We start from the raw sequence: 26,643 nt of genomic DNA, 5'->3' as shown, positions 1-26,643 counted from the left end.
CTGGGGATTGACCATGTTGGGTTTTCAATTGAGAAATGGTTCTTTAAGATTGTAAGTGCGATACAACTTATGAATCATTTCAAAATCTTAAAACTAATGGTGACATATTTCTTTGTGAAGATGAAGAAAACATAATGGTGAGATGTTAATTTAAACATATTGTCATACATTATTTTACAAAAAAAGGTCTGCACATGTTATGTTCACTATATTGCATATATTTAGCTATCAATATACAGATAAATCATAATCATCTATGAGCATGCCTTGACTTAGGCAGATTGTCTAAATAGGACTGAGACATAGTTAAGTTAGATTTTATGCGTTCCTCAGTTATATAAAGAATGTTAGCTACCGTTCCTCAATTATTTTACATAATCTTAATGAGCATTCAACCAATGTTCCATTTCCAAGTTTTCTTATCTCCAAAACATTTAAGATATTTGAAGTCTTCTATGTTTGAATCTCGTTGACAAAACCTTTGAAAGAATTCTGTACCAAGGAACCAAAGTTAACACGTGCCGGTCCAACCCAAACGCCTGGGTTGTTGGGGTTGATTTGGGGTCCATCGGACCCAACCCATGGTCCAAGCCACAAGCCCATCCGACCAAAAGAAGCAAAATATGGATCCCTGATCTCATCACTCATCACTATCCATCCGTTACGCGGCTGATCTACATCGTACGGAGGCGATTGTATTTATGCCTTGATGGTAATTCCGTTCACTTAGAGGGCCGATTTAGGCATTTTGAACGAACCCTAGTCGAGGAAAGACCCGTTCGCTCCCTCGCGGCTCATATGAAGCTCGGACGGTTGCGGGCGAGATTTTTCAGGGCGGAAAAGAAAGAAACGAGCCGTAGAAGGGGGGGGGGGGGGGGGGGGGGGGGGGGGGCGCGAAGAGCGACGAAAGGTGAAAATTAGTGAGCCAAGAAAAAAAAATCCCAAAAGAAATTTATTTGTTCTTATTTTCATTTCGATGAAACCTAGTTTTCCTCGTCAGTCATGAAGCAAATCTGATCCCTTTCTGGTTCACTCCTCTTCACTTCCACTCCTTCGGCCCCAAATTTCTCGTTTGGTGCTCCTCCCTCGATTTCATCTGATTTTATATGATTTTCTTGGCTTTTCCTGTAGATCTGTTGCTTGAGTTTTGATGCGGTGTTCTTTTTTTAGTTTGTTTTCTTGTTCTTTTGCGTTTTTCTGCGCTTGATAGGGATTTTTTGAAAGAGCCAGGGTTGATTTTTGATAAAAGTACCTCCTTTTTGGATTTTTCTCTGTTGTTGGGTGTTTCATTAATTTTTTGGTCGCTCTTTTTTTTGGATAAATTTTGGGTGGGTCGAAAGATGGACCGGTACCAGAGGGTGGAGAAGCCGCGGGAGGAGACGCCAATTAATGAGAATGAGATCCGCATTACTACTCAGGGGAGAATGCGCAGCTACATCACTTATGCCACCAATCTACTTCAGGTGAACGCCATTTATGTCCAATCTATCTTTGACGCTTTTATAGTATTATGTCACTTTTATTCTCTGATGTACCATTGGTTGTAGTTATAATTTGTGAAGAATGATAAGTCGTAGAGATTTTGCAGTGTGGGGATGGTAAATTGTTTTGTTCTGAGAGGCAAGTTCAAGAAATGCTGTTAAGAGTGATAAGTTATGGTATAGTTGATTTCTGACTTTCAGAACCAGGTTTCAGTCACAAAATTAGAACTTTTTTTCAGTGGAAAACACTTGGGTATCTCTAGGATCATGTAATTCTATAATGGCACATCTAAGGAAATTCTATGATGGTGCATTTAAGGATTTTTTCAGGTGCCACTTATTTATATGCTAGTTGGCAACCCTGTTCACTCTCAACTCTCAAGTGGGGACACTCTTGTCATTCATATTATAAGCAACATCCTAGTTAAGCAGCCGCAAATGAGTATTGATTTATTGCTGCTGCTTGTTTAGGAAACCGTTACTCTTAATGGTTGCTCTTAATGGTGATGATAAGGCTAGAGCAGTTAATCATTAATAACTCCACTAAAAAAATAAATGGTGAGAAGCTAAAGTTTAAGCTAAAAGCATTTTGTTATGAATGAAGCCAATGCAGGCTATAGTGGAAGATGACGACCTGGACACCATGTGCATCCGAGATGTCTAAGTATTCATTGGGAAGTTTGTTTGTTTCTATTTTCCTAAAAGTGATGCCTGATATGAGAACAGTATTTGATGATTTAAAAACTCTTAAGTTCAGCTTTTATTTGGTATAGAGATACATCGTTGTACCATTGGATTACCATGCTAGGCTGTATTAAACTTTCTGCACTCTTGTCCTATAGTTTGATATCTGACCTGTGCAATATTTTCAGTGAAGGAAAGATCATAAGCATTTTTAATTCATATAGTTACAAAAATTTGTTGTAAGATTGAGGAGAAGGAAAGGTGTCACAGGAGCTATTAAAAATAAAGTGAACATACTGTATTCACAACTTTAATGTCATTTTTTTTTAAAATCTTTGCCAAGACAAGAGAGGTTCAAAAGAAAAAGGTCAGTTTATTATTGAAAAATAATTTTATGACTTCAATTTCATAGAGAGGAGAAATATGAGTCTACTGCTGCTACAGAGATGAGCTAGACATGTTTGCTTTGCATCATTTTAATATTGGCCTAGATAAGAAATATTTCACAGAAAGAGAGTAAATTTTGCATGCTTTAGTATTACTTTGTGGCATCGATTTCTCTATGCAGGTGTTGTTGTCCCATCATATGAAAGACGCATATGACATACTGTGACTAAATTTCTGGATCAGGTGTCTTTCCTGTTATCCTTTTTTGGGCATCCAGACCATATCTGATCTGATGAGTGGTCTTGGATTTTGCCCAATGAGCATCTATATGGCTGCACAGATTGAATAGGATAATCCTCTGTAACATTAACTTATTTTCTTTTCTGGCAACAGTCTTATATATGAAATACAGACAACAGGCTGACATTACTCTGAGAATGACTACATGGTTATGGAGTCTTTAGATGTAATTTCACCTTTAATCTGCCAAAGAAAACTCTTCCATGAATTCTCATGGAGGGAGAGTGATTCTGCTTTTCTGTGCACTTGCAGAGTTGCAGGCTAATAGATACATGTAACTGATTATGCTAAGGGTACTTAGTATTTTCTTTAGTTTTTGCAAGGCTGCAAGTACATAAATTCATTCTTTCTTGTTGGTGATATGCATTGTGCTGACTTGTTATTATATTCATTTTCAAGGAGAAAGGTTTAAATGAAATTGTCTTTAAGGCAATGGGAAGAGCTATCAACAAAACCGTCATGATTGTGGAACTGATCAAGGTACCAAAATGTTCCTCTTATTCCTTTGAATGATCAAATTCATCTCTGTTTTCCTCAAAGGGTTCTTTTTATCTGTCAGTTAATTGATCTTTGGTCATTTTTCTTAAGAGCCAAAGTACATCATGTGATTGGTGATTCTTCTAACTTAGTATTGTTGTAAATATGCTGGTAATGCAGAGAAGGATCATTGGTCTCCATCAGAATACTGCTATTGGATCTACTGACATAACTGATACATGGGAACCATTAGAGGAAGGCCTACTTCCGTAAGAAGACCTAATGCTTTATTTTGAAAATGGAAGGTTGCATGCATATAGACATTTTTGGACGTGTAGCATGGAGTTCAGGGTCTTGCTAGTTTTTTAAATTTTGAATCTTCGTTAGTCTGTTTCTGACAGTGATATGTTTTTATAGGCTCGAGACCACTAGGCATGTGTCTTTGGTCGCTATAACTTTGTCTAAGAAGGAGCTTGATACATCCTCTGTTGGGTGAGTATGAAAAGCATCTACTCTCCCACCTACGGTTCTGCAGCATACATTCAAAATTTGATTAAGTGGGAATGATGCGCCTTTGATTTCCAAGTTTTAATCAAGAGCATTTTGTATGATTTCTTTTTTCAAAAATTTCTTTTGTTGCATTAGAGACTTTTTTTTAAATTGAAAACATGTGGTCTTTTGCATGCATTATTCCTGTTGCTTCATTTCTTTTCCTCTCCTTTTGATGTGTGAATCTGAAATAGGCATGACTCTGTAAAATTTGTTGCTTGCACTTGGTTTCTTTCTAATTGTCCTCTTAAATGTTTTGCAGTAGCCTTCTCTCATTTCCAGAAAATTGACAAGTAGCGTCTTACTCTAAATTTATATGCCTTAAGGCTTTGTTTACGGGTGTCTGATGTATATAGTATCTTGTCTTTGACCAAGGTAACAAATTGATTGCCCATTATTATTCATTGTTTTCCATTTTTGTTATATTAGAGTACTTGCCATCTTGTTACTGGTCCACATACAGGAATCTGGAAGCAAAAGAGGGAGCAGAAACTAACAAGACATGACTATAAATGCGTAAAAAACCACTTGTAGTCGCTTGTTTCTTATAGTGGAGCTGCATAATTGATCATTTGATGGGATTGACTTGTTGGACTAATTCTGATGTTAAACCATTTTTCCTTTTGTGCTATATGTTTTCTTAATTTATGAAGTGAAATTAGTATAGGTATCACATTTGTTGTGGAGCTTGTTGACACCAGCGCTTAGAGATCATCGTTGTTTAAGAACATGATACATTCAAGAAATCCAATTAAAGTGAACAGTAAATTTTCTACTCAGATAGTATGTGACATCTAAAAAGAAAATCTGTTAGGGAACTTGCTAATCTGGATTACTGGGCTACAATTGCAGTGTAGATGAACACTTGCCAGGAATAAACTCACTAACCTGGTGATGCTTATTGTACAAACAACATAAAGTGCCTTCTTTTTAAGCATCGATACTATTGCATCATACTGATTTCATGTGCGCAAAGACCTGCATCAAAAAATTAAATGTTTTCCTATTCTATCATGTTAGATTGCATTCTGTTGCAAATAGTGCTGGAATTATGCAATTAAGAAGTGATTCTAGTCTTAACTATTTGGCACGAGTAAGATGAGCCTGTGAAAGCAGAAAAAGTGACTGTCAACTATGATATTTTTTTTTTTAGGAGATATGTTTGTGGAATACTTTTTGCTTGAAACCATTTCTTGGAAGTGGGGGAAGAATACCTTGGAGGTTTGTGTCCAAGTCTTGGGTCCTTTCAATGTCTAAGAATTTCTTCTTGTGGAGCTTTGCTCGAGCATAATGCCAGTATCATAATCAAGTGTCGAGTGCAGGTACCTAGGGCTAAATTGAGGGGTCTAGGTAGCACAATATTCATGGATTACAAGGCTTCTATCTAAATGCATCCTCTGCCTGCTCCATGATATCAAAAAGCATGTAAAAATATCTGCTTTTGATGTCAAGAGTTCCTCTTCCAATGCCTCAAAATGTTTGTGTTAAGCTTAAGGTAAAATATCCAACTACATCCTGATTTGGCATTTCAATATGACATAAAAGGGGTAGAATAGAGCATGAGACATGTGCCTCAAATGAGCCTTTTCTGTATAATGTGTGTGCTTCACTTGATATTGGTCCACTTGTGATGGCAAGGTGTTTCATATGGAGTTCCCTCAAGCAAGGCTACTTTCAAATAGTCTCTTTTCAATAATTATTCTACTTTACATTTCATTTATCTTTATAATCTCCAGCACCATGTTTGGACCATGAACTTTATTTCTTCTGGTCTATTTTGAACTGAGTACCAGAGATAACATCTTGATACACTTTGACAGGCTAATAAAATCCTCCATTTTCTTTGCATGAATCCTAATTCAGTTAATATCATTTACTCATTCTGTCTCATAGGCCCCGAACCTGCTTAAAGCAAATAAATGGAATCATGAAAGAGATAAACTTCACCATATTTTTCTCATGAATAGAGTATCGTTAGAACTTTGTAAAAGAGAAGTGAATCCTATCCCTCATGGGGCCAATAAGACTTCCCCCTTCCCCTGTTTGCATTGTACAGAAGTTGTTTATAAGCAGAGTGAGTTCTTAAATGAGTTACTAGGTATCGACAAGTGATGGCTATCTGAATTTACTTAAATTACAATTATTCTCAGAATTTCTAGGGAAAGCACTGACGAATTTGAATAAGAAGAAACATATATTTTAACACTTTGCACGTGCTTGTCCTCTACATGTTTGATAGTCATTCCTTGCATCTGTGGTTAAAAATTTCCTGTTGAATTCTTTAGAATACCGATAACCTTACCATTAATCTCCCCAGGTATCAACCTCCTTTACCCACAGACCAGGTGAAACCATTAGTTGAATTTGACTATGATGGAGGTAAATCTGCGATTGCTCTGAGTTTATTTAGATGGTTTTTAAGCTCATTTTTGCTGAGATTTTATTTACAATGCAGAGGGCTCACCTGCTGGACGAGGTAGAGGCCGTGGTGGTCGTGGTAGAGGAAGGGCTCGTGGTAAGTTTGATGATATGAAAATGGTTTCTTTTTTCATCTTTTCATCCATTATATTTTGTATTTACAATTTTTATTCAGGTAATGGTACAATGGATTATGGTGATGGAGGCTGGGACAATAGAGGTCGAGGGTATGGTAGAGGTGGCTATCCCCGTGGCAGGGGCCGTGGTTTCTGGGGTCGTGGCAGAGGAGGTGGGTATGGTGGCCGGCCTGATTATCAGCAAGATATGGGTGGCTATAATGGAGAGGCACCTCTTCCTGTCCAGGGCCGAGGTATGTCCCTGATTCAGCTCTTTTCTTGTGTAAATACCATGGAACGTGCATTCAAATGTGTATCTTGAGTCACACTTCCTCCTGGTTGTATAAGATGGATTGGACTTATAGTGCTGGGGAAGGCTCCAAACCTAATAATTGAACAAGTATTATGAACACATCATCCCCTCCCCCCCCAACCCCAGGGGCACCAGGGGCATTTGGTTGTGGTAAATTGCTACTCCAAATTTTTAGATTGTTTCACTGTGATAGATGTGAATGCTAGGACGACGGGGTGATATCTATATAATCTTGCACTAGCAGTAAGCTGGTATTGAGGCAGCAAGCTTTTCCTTGTCCTAACATCCTGTTATCGGTCATCCAGTTGCAGGTCGTGGTCGTGGGAGGGGACAAACTCGAGGAAGGGGACGACATTCTAGATCAAATGGACCAATCCACACGGGTACTGGTGGGGCTTAACTGGACCTCGGTTTAAGCATAATTTCTTATTTATGACTCGTTGGATGCCTACTCCTTTATATAGGCTTATCTTGTCTTTCGGTAATAGATTAACCATAGTTTGTATAATCTGTCATGCTGTGGCCTGGCAGTGGTGTCTCCATGATTATGCTGTCATGGGCAGCTGTTCCATTTTCCATTCTTATAAGATTGAGCTAATTGTAGGATTGGATGAACAGGGCAGTGCGTTCTTTTTTTTTCCCTAAGGCCAGCTTGATAAAATATACTGCTCTTATCAGTCTCTTCTAATGATTTTCCCAGATGTTCGCTGTCTGTATAAGTTTGTTGAGATTGTTCTGTAGAAAAAAGAATGCTGTTACAATGACCATTTTGTCTTTTGCATTCTATATGAGACGGGATTTTTGTCTTGGCATGCATGGTATACAGAAAATGGAATAAAACTTTCATTTAAAGGCTGATTCTTCTTGCTTGTGTCAGCATAAGTTTCTTGCTTTATTTTTTGTATTAACCTTGCCAATTTTGGCACATCTGTCCGCTTGGTGTTGGTGTTGCTATTCGCTTGCAAATTGGTGGAGACAGATTGGAGTAATGTATTGCCACTTCAAAGTGGGTCATATCATTTGGCTAACCCATTGATGATATGATTGGATTATGTAAGATCTGTTCATTTTTATTTTCTTTTATGTTTACAAGAGTAATTTTATGTTAGATCTTGTGCCTCTGATGCTTAGTTTCTTCACCAGTTCCATGGTTTAGGTCTAATTTGAGGTAAATGGAGGTATGTTGCATTTAAGGTGTCAGGCATGGTAAAGCTTGAAATTGGATTAGAGATGGTCGTAAATAGAAATGCTTGGTGAATGAGGATCTACTGAGCTGGCTCCAAATAGCTGAGATGATGCTGGATGGTTATAGTCAAGGTTGTGTATGGATGAGTTTGCCTATTTTTATAGTCATGTTTGTCCATGACTCGGCAGTTTCTTTGCATTTACTGAATCTACATTAATTTTTTTTTTTTTATCACATGTATGTGATGGCTATCAAGGCCAAATGTTCTCATGGGCCTAATACTTGTTATTCTTTTCACATTTTTGCCCAAGGAGCTGAAAATGCTGCATTGCAATTTTATGAGAAGTTTTGGGATACTTTGTTCTTAAAGTAGGAATAGTGTTCTTTTAGTGTTGAGTAGTGAAAGCAAGAGATGCTTTAGGCTGGTATGGTGTCTTGTAACTGTTTGATTGATGGTTGCGTGTGTGTAATGTAACATGTTGGAGATTGCATGTGGGTTGTTTGATCAGGCACCTGCAAAGAATTTGATCATGTGGAATGCGATCATTTGTGGGTATTACGGAAGGCTAACTTTTTTGGTTGATCAGATGCCATTGGAGATGAAGGATCTGGCCACCTTTACTGGCCATATTGATGGGTATGCAGGAGGTTGTGGATACAAGCAGGTTCTGCTACTCTTCAATGAGATTATCAAACAGAGTCCATTTCATATAGATTCATTTATTACTCAAACATAAAAACTTGTCCACGATTATATTTATTTTGGGCTCTCTTTATTTTGGCACTGCAGGTGCATGTATGTAACCCACAAATGAAAGCTCTATGTATTTTACTGCGTGATCTGATGACCTGACTCCCTCGGCTAAAACCTTTATTTCCTCGGCACTTACATATTAGGTATGGAAATGGAGATGCCGATTCGCCAAAAAAATGTGATGAAATCTTTTATCTTCTATATGCGAATGAATTGATGCCCATCCTTTACCTGCGCATTGATTTGCTCTCATTCTAAAACACAATTATGCACTAGTGATATTCTATTTATATTCTGAATTTCCTGTTTTATTTTCTTCTTCAAGTGACCAACCTTACTCCACCATAAGTCTGGAGTGTTATTCTAATCACTTCCTTGCTCACCTTTATGTTCTTATGATGTGGATTAAAACTATCCATGCTTTTGTATTGTAGTTGCACTCAGTCATCTGGTAATTTTCAAAACAACTGAAGTTACATGGGTAACCTGGGAGGCAGCACGATCGGTTAGCCCTGGCTTCTTAAGCTTTGCCTTGGTATGCTTGGGTCCATGCATAATGGATAGATTTATGGCTCCTTCTTTTTTTTAAAAAAAAAGTTAAACAAACAAAAAATGTTTTACTGATCCCATGATTATGTCCCTGTGATAAGAAGTTTTGGTGGCTTGAACTTTATTCACTAAATGCACAAGAATTTTCTAACTCAAGATAATTTTTGGTATAATATCTTTTAACAAAATACTATAAAATGACTCGGAATCATAACCGTAGATATTTCACTCAAGAGTCGAGATTACGGTCATTTCTTGCATTATAATAGCAAAAATAGATAATTGAACATGGCTAACATGTAAACATGCATTCCAAGTGCTTCAGCTTCGCAACCAGTATTCCTTCAGAAACTTTCTTTTTTGATTTCTGGCTTGCCCGGGGGAGGAGAGGGACCCACTGGTTCTCTTTCACCTTGAGGATTGTTGTAATTTGATCGTAGTCTAGCCCTGTAATAATTTTAATTTACTTGAGCTTAGCCTTTAATATTTTTCTTTAAAAAAAGCACGTATTTTTAAGAACAAGACACCCTTTAGTGTAAAACCCGGAAAAGAAAAAAGCTGGGAGGGTATTTTCGTCATCATGGGATTCTCACCTCTCCTTGTGCAGCTGACCAGTGTCCATTTTTAAGTACCCCAAATCCCTTCTCTTTCCATCAATAATCTCCGTTCTCTCGCCGAGAAAGAGAGGAAAAGAGAGAAGAGGATGACTCAAGACGTGGAGATGGGGGAGCTACAGGCGGCGGCGGCGGCGGCGGCGGCGGCTCCCACCAACTCCGTCTCCTCCGCCACCACCTCTTCCACCCTTCAGCGTAAGAACCCTACAATCCTAAGCCCTACTTTTCCTCTCTTCTTTTTCTCTTTCTTCGTTTCGATCTCGGTTGCGATGATGCCTTGAATCGGGAATCGGTGCCAGATTTGAAGGAGATCGCAGCGTTGATCGAGAGCGGGGCGTACGCCAAGGAGGTCCGGCGGATCGTCCGAGCCGTGCGCCTCACCATGACGCTCCGCCGCAAGCTCCGGGCTGCAGTGATCGCCTCCTTCCTCAAATTCGCCCTCCCTCCAGTCTCCGAGGCTCATTCCCGGCTCTCCTCCTACCTTCCCAAGGTTATACCTCTGCATTGCCTGTCCTTCTTGATCTGTTGTTACTAACTGTCTTGGTTGTCCCAATTTCTGATCTTTAAGACGATTTTTTGTTGATTGGGTTACTGGTTATTGGGTTGCTGCTGCTTTGTTACAAGATGGTCCTTAAAAAAATTCAAGCTTTCTATGTTTTGATTGCTTGCATGTCAGTTGAATGGGGGGAGCAGTAGTTTTCCGCAATATGGAGACTACAAGATGATGACAATGGTTGAAAGATGTAAAAGTGTGAGCATTGGTCGGTCATTCATGCAGTGATTTGGTTCTTGTGGGTTAGGGTTTTACAATTGTGTGAAGGAGGGATTCAGGTTGTTAAAACATTAGGGCTTTAAAGAACAACAAAAGGTTAAATGTTAAGAAATCTATAGAAGACGTGATAAGAAAATAGAAGTTGATAATTTGCTAAGCTTATGTCTGAAAATCTGGTCTGAAATTGAATGTCTCTTATGTGTCTATAACATTGTAATATCTTCCTCTATTTACCTCTTTGCCCCAAGCTTCTCATGGCCTACCCTCCTTTACTACTTTCCTATCAAAGCTCCATTCTTCTTTTATGGACTTTTGACATCTAGCTTCCCTCTATTGATCTACGGAATTATGACTGCCCACCCAGTCAATAACTATCCCAACCAATGATTTGCTCTCATTCAGTAAAATACTAACTAGAATTTTTCAAAAAATAGAGACTTTCTCAACTCTATTTTTGGTAAATTATTTAATGATAACCACTGAAAAGATAACAACATTTAGAAAGGTTAGAATATGCATTTTATTGATCATGCGAGCACAACCCTGTGATCTGTTAAATAGACTGGTAGTTTAAATCAGCAGAGAGCACTCATGATGAACCTATTTGTATATTATTATGATGATTTTTATTATTGTTACTTTTATTGTTATTCTTATTCATATTGTTACCACCATCTCTACCACTATTTGATGTGCTTACTGGGATGCAACTATTGTGGATGCAATATGTTCATAAGCTTCATAAGCTTGAAATCCATATGTCTGATTATTGTGGATGCAATATGTTCAATCCAAGAACTTCATGTGGGAAACTTATCTAGATCTGAATGGAAATCATAAATATGAAGCATTTTTTGTTTACTTCTGAGTTGTAGCCTATCCTATATTCTATCTTATTAGCTCTTTGTTACCCTATCAATTACCTGTCTTGCAGCAATCATCAAAAATTCTTCTCATTCTTATGGTCATTGTATGTTTCCTTGGATCTTGACAATCAATGCTCCAGTCATTTGCACCAAATATGAAAAGACTAAACTCCTAAGAAGAGAAATTGATTGTGCACAAAACATATCAATTAAGATATAAGTCAATGGTAAGTAATACTGCAAATATTAGTACTAATTTTAATATTCACAGCAGAATTCCTATATTCTGAAGCAAAACATTCACAGGGGGCCAGGGTTGGGGGATGGGAGTGGCATCTATCTTGCAGCAACATCTAGTTGAGCAATGGGCTATATACATTATGAAAGAGAGGAATTGGGGAATGGTTGATATTATTTATTTTAATATGTGGTTGAATTCTGCCTTCTTGTTGAGCCAGAGTTGGATATTTGGTCCTTAGATTTGACAGTGTGCTGGTATGGAAACTCATTTTGTAAGCCTAAGCTTGGCCTCATTAAGACTTGTCAGAATTAATACCATAATTGATCATATATGTGCCATAGCATTTGAGTTTACATTTCATTTTCTTTTCTACTTCTCACTTTGTTCTAAACTAAATTGCTTGCTTGCATAATATGCCATGGTATGTTTACTGTTAGATTTGATTTCATTATCTTGTACAAGTCTTCCTTTATCTGAGATAAGCTGATTTTTTTTTGAAAAGCTGCTTTCATTCTTTTGCAAACTTCATCCATGTGGATCTTTTTGCTTCATAGATCTTTTAGATATTCATTCCTTTTATTGTTTCTCTCATCTTCATGTCATGATTACCTTGATCTAACCATCTGTTTTTTTTTCCCTTGTGAAATAACTGATCATTTGTAGTAAGGAAGGCGGAACCATCATGAACCGCTTGGTTTGAGGTGTACACCATACTGGTGGCAGATCAGGATGATTCTGACAATAAAATCAAGAAACTGGTGAGGGAGGGGGAGAGGGAGAAGGAAAGAGAGGAAAAGAGAGAGCGAGAGAGGGAGGAAGGGAGGGAGAGGGCGGCGAGTAGCGACCGCCGGAATAGGGCTGAGGGAGTGGGGAAAGAGGGCTTTCAAAGCCCGCTTTCCTATATGCATCGGAACAGGGGCTTCGGCTCCTTTTTATATTTTTTTAAGATAGGGCAATTACTACCAACTTCACTTAAAAAAATCAAAAAAAATAAAAAAGGGACCGAAGCCTTTGTTTCCTTTCGAAATAGGGGCTCCACCCTGTTTTAACGGACGAACCCCACCATCGACCTTGTTTCGGCGGCCACCACTCACCGCCACCCTCTCCCCCTCCCTCCCTCCCTTCCTCCATCTCTCCCTCTCCCCTTCCTTCTCTCTCTCTCCCTCTCTTTTCCTCTCTTTACTTCTCAGTCTCCCTCTCCCTCTGCCTCTCTCTGCTGCACTCTCCCGCTTCCTCCTTCCTTCTCTTCCTCTCTCCTTCCTCTTCTCTTCCCTTACCAATTTTTTCGTTGATTCACGCCAGAACGACACAACATGGGGGTGTACCGTACCATACCGCAAGCTTACCAGCATGGATGCCGATTCCGGTACTGCAGACCTTGATTTGTAGTAAGATTAATTCATTTGCCCTTCCCTCAGCTCATTATTTTGTGGCACTTTTGGTTATGATAAAAGTTGGAGTTGCAGCAATCTGAACAGTTTTTCAAGGATTTGATAAATTTTCTTTCTATTCGTTCATCTTGTCCATCTTCTCTTCAAAGTCATAAATCTCCTTCACCAAATGTACCTATTGATTGTTTCATGTTATATTGGTTTCTCGTTCTGCTTTTTTTGCTGACAATGGAAAGTCTTTAATTTTAATTATGATATCCACATCATTGCAAGTAGTGTGAAGCCCCAGATTAGAGAAATAAACTTAATCAATTGAAATAAATAATAAAAAATGATATATTTGTAGTTGAAATGTTGAGCTAACTTATGCCATTTCCTCTGGCACAATCACTGCAGAATTCCTACATTATCGCCTATTGCAGAATTCCTACATTATCACCTATACATGGCGGTGCTCAGAATTCTTCTGGCACCTATACATGGTGCAATGTCCTCTCATGTTTGTAATGAATTTTGTTGTAACAGTAGATCCTGGTTTGGAATTTGGTGCTGCTACCTTGCTGTAAAATTTGCATGTGGTGCATACTTGGGTCTTTTACCCCATCTATTAATTGTCTTAATTAGGTAGACTGTATTGTGCATTGAGATTTGTAATTAAGGAACAATTCTCATTCAATTATGGAAATCCTCCACTTAGATATAATATGGGACTTGTAATTTTGATTTCAGGAAGATAAACATGATATGGACGTGGATACGGCAACTTCAGCCGGTCAAGTTCCTTTTAAGTGCTCGCTACCAGAGCTTGAGATCTACTGTTACTTACTTCTGATAATATTTTTGATTGACCAAAAGAGATACGAAGAGGTAACTTTCTTCTAGATTGTAACTTGCTTTTATTTCTTTGGTTATGGACAAAAGGTTATTTACCTTTTTATTCTCTCCCTCTCTGTCTCTCAGGCTAAAGCTTGTTCCTCTGCAAGTATTGCTCGCCTTAAGAATTTGAACAGAAGAACCGTGGATATTTTAGCATCTCGGCTGTACTTTTATTATTCCTACAGCTATGAACTTACAAACAGTCTAGCTGAAATTCGTGGGTGAGTTAGTTTTCACATTATCCGAGATTGCAGTTCTCATGACCTGCACAGCATCGTACAGATGAAATGCCTCAAATTGTGCTATCTCAGTGCTTTGGTGTAATAGTTGTAGCTTCTTCTTACACAGCGATCTTTCCTTGTCAGGACCCTCCTTGCCTTGCATCGCATGGCCACCTTACGGCATGATGAGCTGGGTCAGGTTTGTTGCTTTACACAGAGGTGTTTTATTATACATTGATATTCTGAAATTTACCAATTAATACTGGTGAGATGCAGGAAACACTTCTCAACTTGCTTCTCCGCAATTACCTCCATTATAACTTGTATGACCAGGCTGAGAAACTGAGGTCTAAGGCACCGCGTTTTGAAGCACATTCCAATCAGCAGGCAATACTTTCTCTTATGACTTTATGAAAATTACCGTGACATTGTTCTTGTTGTGAAACAAACACAGGTTCTAACCTCGAGTGTTTTTCTCCTATAGTTTTGCCGCTACCTGTTTTACGTAGGAAAGATCAGGACCATTCAGTTGGAATACACTGATGCCAAAGAAAGCCTCCTGCAAGCTGCTCGAAAGGCGCCTGTTGGAGCACGAGGTTTTCGAATCCAATGCAACAAGTGGGCTGTTATAGTCCGGTTACTTCTAGGGGAAATCCCTGAGAGAACTGTTTTTATGCAGAAAGGCATGAAGAAGGCTTTAACACCCTATTTTGAGCTTACAAATGTGAGATTGTCATTGTCAACTCAATTAACAGAAACTGTCACAGTTTATGTTTATAGCTTTAATATTTTAATTTCCTGATATTAGGCTGTGCGAATTGGAGATCTGGAGCTGTTTAGGACCGTTGCAGAAAAATTTGCTGGCACTTTCAGTTCAGATAGGACCCGTAATTTGATTGTGAGGTTGCGCCATAATGTGATTCGAACTGGACTCCGCAATGTCAGCATTTCTTACTCGTCCATATCCTTGGCTGATGTTGCCAGAAAGTTGAGATTGGACTCTGATAATCCAGTGGCAGATGCTGAGAGCATTGTAGCCAAGGCCATCCGAGATGGAGCAATTGATGCAACAATTGATCATGCTAATGGATGGATGCTATCCAAAGAGACTGGTGATGTCTACTCCACAAATGAACCCCAGATTGCGTTCAATTCGAGGATTGCCTTTTGCCTTAACATGCACAATGAAGCGGTTAGAGCGCTGAAGTTTCCACCAAACTCCCACAGGGAGAAGGAAAGTGCAGAGAAGAGACGTGAGAGGCAGCAGCAGGAGCAGGAGCTTGCTAAACATATTGCAGAGGAGGAGGATGATGAGTTTTAGTTGGGACTTATTCCTTTTTTATGGTTCCATATGCTGTTCAACAAACTAAATTTTTGTTGAAGCAATGGTGAGGACCAAAATACATTACAATCATTTGTATCTTCATTACAAGTTTTTATCCGATAGTGCTTTTTGATGACCATGTGTTCACAGTTCTGTTTGAGCAAATGACTCATTGTCCCGTCATTTTTTTTAATTGGCTGAATTTGTTAGAATATTAGTTGGTGAATGATATGGTTAGTGGGGTGTAATCCAGAATACTGCAAACAAAGAAACTCAAGTTACATGATTACTACCTCTATAGCTATTAATTTCTTATATTGGATGAACAATATGCAAATAAAGAAACTGAATCAGATCAAATTCAACTGTGCGCCCACCAATTGTTTTGTTTATCTGCTTTACAGTTGGCTTGAAATACTGGTGTGCATGATGTGGTACTGGCAGCTATTAAAGCACATTTATGACAATTGAGCTGGATTGGGCTGAGCAAGCGCTTCTAACTTTCTTCAGCTTGCAAGCTCCAGGGGGGATAAAGCGAAGGCAATGCAGCAGAACCGGGTAAAACAATTAACCGATGCTTCAATGCTACACGACTAGGGTTTCAAGTCATCGTATACAAGTCAACCTTTTCAGCTTGCTATGACTTTTGTACACGGTTTATGTAATTAATATTGCAATGCGGGATTGAAGAATGTGTACTCTGGTTTGAAAAGCTCATCTCTTGTTGTTTGTACTAAGTTGGTGGTTGCTATCTTTGATTTTAAATCATTTACAGGTGACTTATGGACTATGAGAAGCATAAAAGCGGGTGGTAGTTGGTATGTTTAATCATTTACAGGGTGACTTCTTGTCAACTATAAGAATTATTATCCAATCTTGTTTCTTAAACCATGCACGTCCTAAACTATGTGATCGTACACTACGTTTTCACATGGGCTGTACCTTTGACTCCACATTATGGATGCGTAATTTGATGTAGCTTTCTAGGACTGGACTGCAGGTGTTCTGTTTCTTAGGTATTTCAGTAGAGTGTCGTAGTTCATACATTCCAGAAGTTATTTAAAATGCAGCATGGTCCTTTCTCGTCGTGAAACAACTTTGACACCCTTGATTTGTTTTCATTCTACGTAACATGACCAAATGGCCAAGCATTTAAAGAGAGGAATAGGAATAATTATCTGAATTCAGCTTTAGCTTTGACCTTGATAGCATATCCAGGATCGACGACTGAAAATTTGTTTCTTTAAGCTTGTGTCACATTGGATCTTGTGTTGTTGGGCAAAGAAAGTTCTCCTGTGGGATTATTCAATGACTGAAAATATATTCCAAGCAATAAATTGCTATGCCCAAATTGAAATTTAAAGAATTTCAAATTCTATAGTTTCAAACATAAGTTGCAATATCTGGGTCTTAGTTTGTTCTCTTTACCTTTGGCCTCTGACCAAGAACTTCTTTTCTTCTTTTCTTCTTTCTTTATTCTCTCTGTAATCCTTTTCTTATTTTGATAAATTCAGGTGGCTATGGCCACCTTTTCCCTTAAAAAAAAACAAAAAGTATAAATGAAATAAGAACACATTGTGGTCTTCTACTAAGCCTTGTTTCTTCATCGAACTTATGGTTGACATATTTTATTGCTTATTACAATAACTGAAGCGAGAACTTCCCTGTTGAGTAGTAATCATTCTAAAATTCCTGTCCTTCTGTCATTGACTCCATGCGACGTGAAGAGGCAACTGGTTTTACATTCCATGAAAGGGAAGATGAAGGCTTAAATGGTCTGAGACCCATGTGCTGACTGCGACTTAGAATACACTTCAAATAAAGTTAGGAGATGCCTTTGCAAATTATAGTAATAACCGATACATAATGTGACAGACAGAGAATTTATATACGAATTATACAAAAAAAAAAACTCGGATGTTTTAAACTATATGCCAATTTGCATTCCAGAATACCCTTCATATATCATCTATAATATGCTGCTACAATGTGAACAATCTCACTGCACCATCACCTACATTCTCTTCAAGTAGTCACATACACTCCCTCTATTTCTCTCTTTGATATTACCCAAAGACTTAAAAAACTAATGGCCTGTGAAAAGAAAAAGAAATATTTGTTATAAAGCCTCTAGTACTAACTGTGGCCCTGCTTTGTGGCTTTTGTGGAGGCATGACATTTCAGCCAGTTAACCTGCAAAAGTTGCTTTTTCCTTCTTCTTTTTGTTGAATCAATGTAATTTTTCTGGGTAGCTAAATCAATGTAAGGTTTAAGTAAGATGGGTGGTGATATGCACTGGATGGAGATTTAAGGGATGGAGAAAGGTGAAGATCTCACCTTTCCCTTCCAAAATTTAAACCTGCACCTCCTCTTCTGTCTCCCCTTCTCCCACTTTTAATGCCAGTAGGGGATTAGGGAACCATGCACTAAATGCAGAACTTACTGATGTAGGGTCTAACTAAAGATTTTGATAACAATGAAAGAAATAAAAAGAATAGCTTTGGATAAGATTGGTTGAATTGGTGAAGATTGTTTATGGTGTTTTGAGGTGGTCCTCCAATATCTCCAACAATATTCAAAACTGGCAATTGTGGAATGTGCATAAGAGAATAGAAGCAAGAGAGTACTGGGAAAAGGGTTGCCTTAGAATCTGGATGCCTTCTTTACATGCGAAGGTAGATGGAAGAAATGATGAAGAAAATTCAAGTATGTCATAAATAATGATCTTTGTAATGAACATGATCAGGGATGAAAATGGATTGGATAGAGATTGGATCCATATTCATATCTATTTTTATTTGAAAACTATAAAAAGGAAATGTTAAAATTCATTTCAGTATTTGTTTAAAGTAATACAGGTACAATTGGATAATGATAGTGTTGTGTGTGTGTGTGAAATAGTCAAACTTTAGGAACCATCAAATTAAAGATGTCACTATACATGTTTAAGTTAAAGATGGGAACGGTATAAAATTGAATAGATTGCACATAAAACTAGATAATCAGGTATATATCAGACTGTTGTCTATTTATATCCATATTTATTTTTCTTTGATGGATATAAATATTGATATGGACATCGATATTAGCTGAATACTCAAATTTGTATTCGTATCCAAATATTTAGATATAGTAACAGGTCCTAACGGAAATTTTTTCAGTCCACTTTCACCCCTAAGCATGATGAACCTTGTAAGTAATATGTCATGTTTACTAGTTTATACTATTTGCTTATAAATTATAGTGCTATCTTAACATATGCATCTGATATATTTCACCCATGCTTCTACCATATATCTATCATAAATATTGTAGCGACATCATCATAAATAACTGTTACTATATAAAGCTTGTTATTGGAGTAGGATGCATCAATTTTTTTTGAACAGTGGCTATACTGGAACAACAGCTCCTACTAAATTTTTGAACAGTTGCTGTTCCTACCCTTTTGTCCTACAATCTGGCGAGGCAATTCCATATCCTACAAGTTTTCTTATGTTTAGTGAAATTAGTTAATGACGACATTGCGGACAACCCATTTCTGTGTACTCCATGATGCAATCCAAGTATCTATTTAGGATACAAAACAAACTTTCCAACCTTCTGTTATAAAAGTTCAGTTCAAGACACCAAGCTTATAGTACATGTTTTATGACTATTTTCTGAGAAATTTTTTTTTTAGTTGCATATACTTTTAAGTACATGTTCAGCTAAAGCATTTTGTCTGCGCACTAATTAGCAAATTCTAAAATTCAGAAAAAGTACAAATATTTTTTTTTGGAAAAGAAAAAAGTACTACCAATTGATGTATATATGGTGTTGATCCATATATTTAAATTGATGCCTTTTGTACACGTGTCAATGAAAATTCTTTCCTTTAGCTAGAATTATGAAGATCAAAAGAAAAATCTTGCTAATTAACATGGATATGTACTTGTACTGCAACTAGAATTGACACATTTTATAGATTCTTTTTTGGCTTGGATTTTGAAATTCAAAGAATCTTAATAGTAGATGCATGATATTTCCATGTCAATTTCAGATGGATGCATCCCATGCATGAATTTATCAGAATCTTTCCTATATTGATTTGGTGATCACTGTTGAGAATATCGCGGATCCCTCCTAATATTTAGTCGATAACAAACTAGATCATATTAATACCCAGTTTGATTTACCAGAGACCACTTTGCCAAATAGTCTACAAACTTTCGTCTCTCTGTAGACATGCTCATTTGTGGCTCAATGTTGTAACCTTGTATCTGTTCGATTATAGTTCCCTTGGGCTCATCGAAAAACTTGGTCATCGAGTGTAAGATATTATATGCTTATTTTTATTTTAGTTTTTAGTTTTTTTCCAAGCTAGATAGCAAGCTGAACTCATCTCATAGGAACTGATAGCATAAAGTTGAATCCAAGCCACCAAATCTATCTTGGTTGGTAGCACTTCAAAGTTCGGTGTCCATGTGCACCGCGGTCAGGCTCACGTGATCATGTGATGCCTCTCATTTAATATTCCCACCACCCTAAAAGAACCAAGGGAACATATCCAGCCATGGCATCCAAATAAACAAGGAGAGAAGAAAAAATAAAATAAAGCCTTCAACAAGGAGGAGAACATGGGAGTGATAAGATCTCCCAGGGATAGCAGAGATAGGAGTCGGCCGATCAATAAGGACAAGAATACTGCCATTAGAAACCCACAAGTCATGGGTGCTCTTGCAGCAGTCACATGTGGTAGCTAGCTTGCTCCAATGATGTGCCTTCTCCTCCCTATTTAAAGACCCACTGCAACCTCTAAATTTGGGAGCCAGTTTCGATCTTCTTTTCCTCTTAGCCATCTTGGTCTCACTGTGAGATATGGAGATGGGTGCCAAGTTTGGGCTTCTGATCATGCTATCAATGAGCTGCATGGTATTCACCGTCGATGGCTTTGCGCCCTCTGGGTGGATCAAGGCCTCGGCGACATTCTATGGCGGAAGCGATGCGTCTGGAACTATGGGTATCCTTCCTATCTACTTCCTTCCACTCATAACTTGTTCTTCGTTAATGCATTTCGCTACTTTGTGAGCACTTATGCAAGCACTCGAGACTGAATCTCGGTGGATCGTTTGCAGGCGGGGCATGTGGCTATGGTAACCTGTACTCTGCGGGGTACGGGACGAGAACCGCAGCTCTGAGCACGGCCTTGTTCGACGACGGGGCTGCATGTGGCCAGTGCTACAAGATCATGTGTGACTACCGAGCGGACCATCGGTGGTGCAGGAGAGGTCTGTCGGTGACCATCACCGCCACCAACTTCTGCCCTCCGAACTTCGCACTTCCCAATGACAATGGCGGATGGTGCAACCCGCCTCGCCAGCATTTCGACATGGCCCAGCCTGCATGGGAGAAGATCGGCATCTACCGCGGTGGGATTGTGCCGGTGATCTACCAGAGGTTGTTGTTTTCTCTTTTTTTTTTTGTCTTGTTTCATCTGGTCTCTGAACTTTTGTTTTCAGATGACAGGCTTAAGACGGCCGACAACATTTTGGCTACTAGATTTGCTCGTTCGCAGGGATGTCTCATCCGCTAGATGAGCTGGATCTAATCCCATGTCACGGAATCGGATACTTTTGGCTGGTTCCACTGGCAGACAATTATTTCTTTTGCCAACTAGACAACTCTGAAATCTATGCACCAGTCCTAGATCTGATTCCCTGAATATGTTCAAATTTTGCCTAGAAGTATGGATCCTAGCTAGCCTAGTAAAAATGGACCTTGGCCTGACTTAATCATGCAACTTATAATCTGATTTCTTGATTAGGAAGGATAATGCTGTAGAGATTTGATGAGAATAATATTATATCTTTATTTTCTCATCAAAGCCTTTTTTTTCTCTTTCATTTCTTTTCCATTATTTTCATAGAATCAAAACAATTTCATAGGTTGTTTTCTTCTCTTTGTTTATTTTTATGACATCAAGATTGAGCTTGACTAATCGCATCCAGGAACAATGTAGGGTTCCATGCAAGAAGCATGGAGGAGTAAGATTCGCCATTAATGGAAGGGACTACTTTGAACTTGTCCTTGTGACGAATGTTGCGGGCGCTGGATCAATCCAATCCATGGCTGTCAAAGGCTCCAAAACTGGCTGGCTGTCGATGTCCAGGAACTGGGGGGCAAACTGGCAATCCAATGCCTATCTTAATGGCCAGTCCCTCTCCTTCAGAGTCGCAACAACGGATGGCCAAACCTTGGTCTTTCCTGACATTGTTCCCTCAAATTGGCAATTTGGTCAGACTTTCTCTAGCCGCTTGCAGTTTAAGCTCTAAGGTCCAGATTTGGAGAGTAAAGATGGCAGAGGCATGCTTAATATTTTGTTGGAGTTGCCCGCCATCCTAGTGATGCTAATCCGGAGTCGAACCTGTAACTCGAAGCATCGAAACCTTCAGATTAACATTCATGTTCGCGCTTGTTAAGAGGTCATTGTTTTCATTCGGTAAATAAAGATCCAGAAGTGCATGGTAATGAGAATATGTGCTTCAATGATCCATGATGTACATCTTCCTATTTACGAGTAATCATATATCGCTGTGCCTTGATATTTAATTAGCACTTGACGGTGCATCTGTGCCTGCAGATAGACGAGCTAAGGGTTATTGTTTGTATGTATTTGTTACCACTCATACTATAGTCCAAGTCTCAACACTTCCTATTAAGATTAACAAGCTAATCACCTAATGAGACATTTGAGAGGTTAGATTATATTTAAGTGTTCATGGCTAATTGAGATGTATTAGAGGCGTTCGCTGACAGTATATATATATATATATTTGATTCCTTGATATTGACAAGATGATTTCTGACTAAGGTTTCCCAAAGGAACCTTTTTACAAAGGTTAACAAAATTTCAATGAGGTAATCTCTTAGTCTCCAACGAGATCGCCAGTGAAAAAGCTAAGAAGAGATCTCAATAGGAGCTAGAATTTTGGCTTCACTTGAACTTGCCCAAAGTAGCTTGAGTGGTACAAGCCAAGACATGCATTTTATGTAACACAGCAGCTAGATCACTTTACCTCCAATTGGTTATTGTTAGTTTCAGCAATTACAACCACAAGAAGAAAGATGGTTAAAGAACCGATCGAGAGATTATATATATATATATATATATTAGAAAAACCCTGAGGTAGAATCCTTCTAGTTCAACATCATGTCTACAAAAATTTTCTTAAATCTTCATTGTATGAGAGGAAAAGGAGAACCATATTGAATCTTATATAGCTTGTAGCTGTGAATGTGCCAACTTAATTACCCTGTTCCTAGCATGCATAAAGAATTTTGTGTGGCTGTCATGCTATGTTCTTGTAACAACCCAGGATCTCACCCAAAATGGCTAGCCGGAATGTATTATTTGGGTTCCTTGATCCTGTATAAGTACCCAAGATCTACCCAGCGAATAACCGATGTGGGACTAAACACACGCCCGCACGGGTCCTCACATACTCCCCCCGTTCAAGTCCTGACGTCCTCGTCAGGCTAAGGGTTCATATCTATTCAAATCTAATCACAAACACCATGATTGGCCCGTGGTCAGCCCCAATGATCCGTGCTGCAGTGTCCCCTAGTCCACATAGGTTATGAGCTGGGTCCGCTCTGATACCATTTGTAACATCCCAGGATCTCACCCAAAATGGCTAGCCGGAAGGTATTATTTGGGTTCCTTGATCCTGTATAAGTACCCAAGATCTACCCAGCGAATAACCGATGTGGGACTAAACACACGCCCGCACGGTCCTCACAGTTTTAGTCCCACAAAAATTGCAACACATTTCTTTTTACTGAAGGTAACTTTTATGACAAATATATTAAGAGATTCTAGTCCATAACTCATGCTTTTTGCTGGTTATTCAGTTAAGCTAATTCCAGCCAGATCTAAGCAGTATAATTCCAATATGATAGAAGCTTACTAATGTGTGGCGGTTAGTGCTTAGAATTGGGATTGGATGCAGACTGCCCCCGAGAGACTTGAAACCATTAAACTATGCAGCCTGAGGTTGTTTGATCCTAAGCAATTTTAATCTCAGACGAGAAAAAAAAAAATCCGTAATGGTAGATGATGATGCGACCGCTTGCGTCCCAGAAAGGAGCCCCCTCATTGGAAAACGAGAAAGAGCCATCATGTATGATATTTTTCCCTAGAGGATTAACAGAGAAACCATTTAATTGTCATTTGATTAGAAGCTAAAGTTGTTGAGTCTGATATATGTTGTTAATTTATTCTCTAATAATTTAAGATTTTTGATCTAATGGTTAATTACATGCCATCAAACCTCAAGTTACCGGAAATCATGAGTCTGAATCCCTGCTATGTCAATTATTTACTTAGTTAATTTGGTTATTGCTTTATTATAGTTTTTGCCTTCTTTTAATGATTTAAATTGTATGTTCGAGTGCCAATTATTTATTTTATTAGCTTATTTCATGCTCCATATACATTACCCAGAATATAGATGAGGGGGTATTAAGCCTGATATAGATTATTTGAATTATTCCAATGCAATTGATAACAACTTGCTAGAAAAATTCTCGAGGCACCTAGTTAATTCTCCACCACTACTAGGAGTTTTCTTTTTCTAATGAAAAGGGATAAAGAGATCAACTTAATGGAATTACTCATGTTTAAATATTTAGAAGAACATTTTGTGTCGAAGTTCCTTGCTATCTTCTATTCTTTACGAGAGGCGCCATGCATCCTTTAACTGGTAATTGCGACTTGCTGGCTTGTTTGGCACGAGGGAAGCTCTCACATCTTCCTTGAAAGGAACTCAGAGCCTGTGGTGCTCAGCAAAATTCTTCATGCCTTCAAACCGTGGGGAAATCCATGCCCAGAGAAATTGATAGATAGCCACAGAAAGCTAACGTCCACCTTTTCTCCACAGATGCTCGCCCTCAAATAAATCTTCAATCTTGTACTCCTTCATGCTATTTTCACTTGTAAACAATCTTACAATAAATTTGAGGGAAGTGCCTTGCTTTCCCTTACCACTTCGGAAAAAAAGGGGGTGGTAACTGGTTGGATTCATTCAGCTAGGGGCTTCAATTGCCTAACCCGATTTGAGATAGTTCTAAGCTTATGCTGCACTTATCCGAGAGTCTGGTATCACCTAATAAGCAAGCACGGCTCGCACGTTTGGACTACCTCAGATATGTCATATGGGAAGTTGATATCTAAATGGTGAGATCAGTCCGCAAGCTACGGCTTTCTTGCTGCAAGCAACAAGCTACCGCTTTCCTGGTGCACCAAAAGCAAAGGCCAATTAATGGAGCTTTCGCTGTTCCCGTTCGGGAGGCAATGGCATTTAAGGCAGGAGATACAAAAAAATTTATGGTAGAAGGGAGTCCCAGTAGAGTTTATATGGTTGAACTAGTTTTAAACTCGTATCCAGGATTTTCACATGGAAAATTCCCATTTCCAGGGGTGAAAACTTGAGTTATAACATCAATCAAGACTCATACCATTAAGCAAGTCAGAGTTGCAAAATAGTTGACAACCGAAATATTTTTTCACTCTTTTTAGAATAATAATAATAAGGCACCGCTTAACAAAGTTATTTAGTGTAATTATTCAAGAAATGACACACTAAAACTCGAATCCAAAATCTCCTTATTATAAAGGAAAAGATGGTAAGTGTAACCACAGAGCTATCAGCACATCCTACTTTCACCGAAGCCTCTCTCAGGGAACAAAAAAATTGGGGTGAATGGTAGCTGGGTTTTTTCTTTTTCTTTTTTTTGAGCAATAGGGTGGTAAAGTGATGCCATGAGGGTTTGATTGGTAAGAAATTTCTATAGCTACGGATGCTGAAAAAAATGAAGGATTGATAGGAGAGAGTCTAGATCCCCTATAATTTATAAATGAACTGTAGAGGGCCGATTCTCCAATCATGACCGTTCGTGATTGGTGTGATGATTATGATTGAATGGGTCCTATGCTATACATGGCGCGGCATGTAATGAGAACTATTCAATCATGGTCTTCGAGCCAATCATGAGCAGTCGTGATTGGAGAACTAATCCTCTCTAGATCAAATACAGATATGATAAGATCTCAACTCAATAAGAGATGGGTAAGATACAATGGTTCCTTTTTAAAATTGTACTTGATATTTCATGGAACAGAGGCCAACAAAGGCCACTTTCAGGCCAAACCAGGCAATAAAGAATAAGGTAATTTGTTTGGGTTTGTAATGTCTAGCCATTGGTACAATAAAACCAAAAATAGTTAACATGTAGTTAGGTAAAAATTGGGAAAAATATTGTATGATGGTGCAAATGTATCATAAAATGTCTGGAATTTAGACTCGCATTCTCGTTAGACTGTGTCACCTTTATTACCGATTAGGAATTATAATTCCTAATCGTCAAGCCACCAAGGGTGCATCAGGTTTCATTAGTTTGAAGTTGCCATATCCTTTGCTTGATTAGATATTTTTACTTTCTTTTTCATTAAAAATATAATAAAAAATACTACTACTTGAGTTCGAACCAAAACCTTTTATAGAAAGAGAGGGCGTTGGCTAAGTAGCTGACCTATGTCCTATATATTTTGGTACATACCCATATCGATGGATAAAAAAGTGCCAGATTGGTTTGTAAGCCGAGTTGGTCATTCCTCTACTCAATAGTTTAAGCATTTTGGACTATAAATTTGTGATAGATGGTATTAAAGCCAGGCGCAATGTGAATTACAAGCTTATCAGTCTTGTGGATCATTCACTAGGAGATACCAGGATCAAATAGGACCTGGGCCATGGATGGGCCCCTCTCTTGCATAGGAGCTAATCTATGGGGAAAACATCACAGTGTTGGTTGGGAGAGATTGTCAAGGTCTCGCTTCAGCTAATAAAGGAGTGCCACATAGATTTATAATCCTAAATGAGTAGCTTTTGGTTTTTGGGTTGTGAGTCCATGAATTATTCCTAAACATTTTTTACTAAGGCTTTTGTAAAGGAATACATTTTTATTAAACATTCTATGTTGTATCTTTCTTCTCTTCTTAGTGCTAATTATAGAAGCTAGTGAGAATGTTAAATATCAGTTTTATAATATTTTTATGAATAGTAGCTAGAAAGTTAACATATT

The 26,643-nt window shown here is 38.4% G+C and overlaps 3 protein-coding genes across 5 annotated transcripts; all 3 read left to right on the top strand.

Annotated features, from left to right (window-relative positions):
- The first annotated feature begins 781 nt into the window (after nucleotides 1-781).
- LOC103718907 (Alba DNA/RNA-binding protein) lies at nucleotides 782-7,580 on the top strand. 2 transcript variants are annotated; one of them, XM_088712635.2, is made up of 9 exons: nucleotides 782-910; nucleotides 1,341-1,463; nucleotides 3,252-3,332; nucleotides 3,510-3,598; nucleotides 3,747-3,821; nucleotides 6,196-6,257; nucleotides 6,334-6,393; nucleotides 6,472-6,666; nucleotides 7,031-7,580. In XM_088712635.2, exons 2-9 carry the CDS (start codon nucleotides 1,341-1,343, stop codon nucleotides 7,123-7,125), a joined length of 780 nt encoding a protein of 259 aa, XP_088568761.1. In that variant the 5' UTR covers nucleotides 782-910; the 3' UTR covers nucleotides 7,126-7,580. The 2 variants fall into 2 exon arrangements, with proteins under 2 accessions (XP_088568761.1, XP_026665005.2); XM_026809204.4 differs by having other exon boundaries at nucleotides 837-910; nucleotides 6,334-6,666; nucleotides 7,031-7,331.
- Nucleotides 7,581-8,705: 1,125 nt separating this feature from the next.
- LOC103718905 (PAM domain (PCI/PINT associated module) protein) lies at nucleotides 8,706-15,808 on the top strand. Of its 2 annotated transcripts, XM_088712634.2 has the most exons (9): nucleotides 8,706-8,808; nucleotides 9,822-10,023; nucleotides 10,128-10,318; nucleotides 13,828-13,965; nucleotides 14,059-14,195; nucleotides 14,340-14,394; nucleotides 14,472-14,582; nucleotides 14,680-14,919; nucleotides 15,004-15,808. In XM_088712634.2, exons 2-9 carry the CDS (start codon nucleotides 9,918-9,920, stop codon nucleotides 15,514-15,516), a joined length of 1,491 nt encoding a protein of 496 aa, XP_088568760.1. In that variant the 5' UTR covers nucleotides 8,706-8,808; nucleotides 9,822-9,917; the 3' UTR covers nucleotides 15,517-15,808. The 2 variants fall into 2 exon arrangements, with proteins under 2 accessions (XP_088568760.1, XP_008806135.3); XM_008807913.5 differs by lacking the exon at nucleotides 8,706-8,808 and having other exon boundaries at nucleotides 9,775-10,023.
- Nucleotides 15,809-20,058: 4,250 nt separating this feature from the next.
- Nucleotides 20,059-22,110, top strand: LOC103718904 (expansin-A11). Its single transcript, XM_008807912.5, has 3 exons — nucleotides 20,059-20,521; nucleotides 20,637-20,958; nucleotides 21,521-22,110. The coding sequence occupies exons 1-3, from the start codon at nucleotides 20,380-20,382 to the stop codon at nucleotides 21,831-21,833; spliced, it is 777 nt and encodes a 258-aa protein (XP_008806134.1). The 5' UTR covers nucleotides 20,059-20,379; the 3' UTR covers nucleotides 21,834-22,110.
- The last annotated feature ends 4,533 nt before the right edge of the window (nucleotides 22,111-26,643 follow it).

The sequence above is a fragment of the Phoenix dactylifera genome, chromosome 16, assembly GCF_051530095.1.
Source record: "Phoenix dactylifera cultivar Ajwa chromosome 16, Ajwa_hap1_PhDact_Kaust_v1.1, whole genome shotgun sequence".
In the NCBI taxonomy this organism is placed as follows: domain Eukaryota; kingdom Viridiplantae; phylum Streptophyta; class Magnoliopsida; order Arecales; family Arecaceae; genus Phoenix; species Phoenix dactylifera.
Note: the sequence above shows the minus strand (reverse complement) of the source record. Positions and strands in the feature narration are given on the sequence as shown.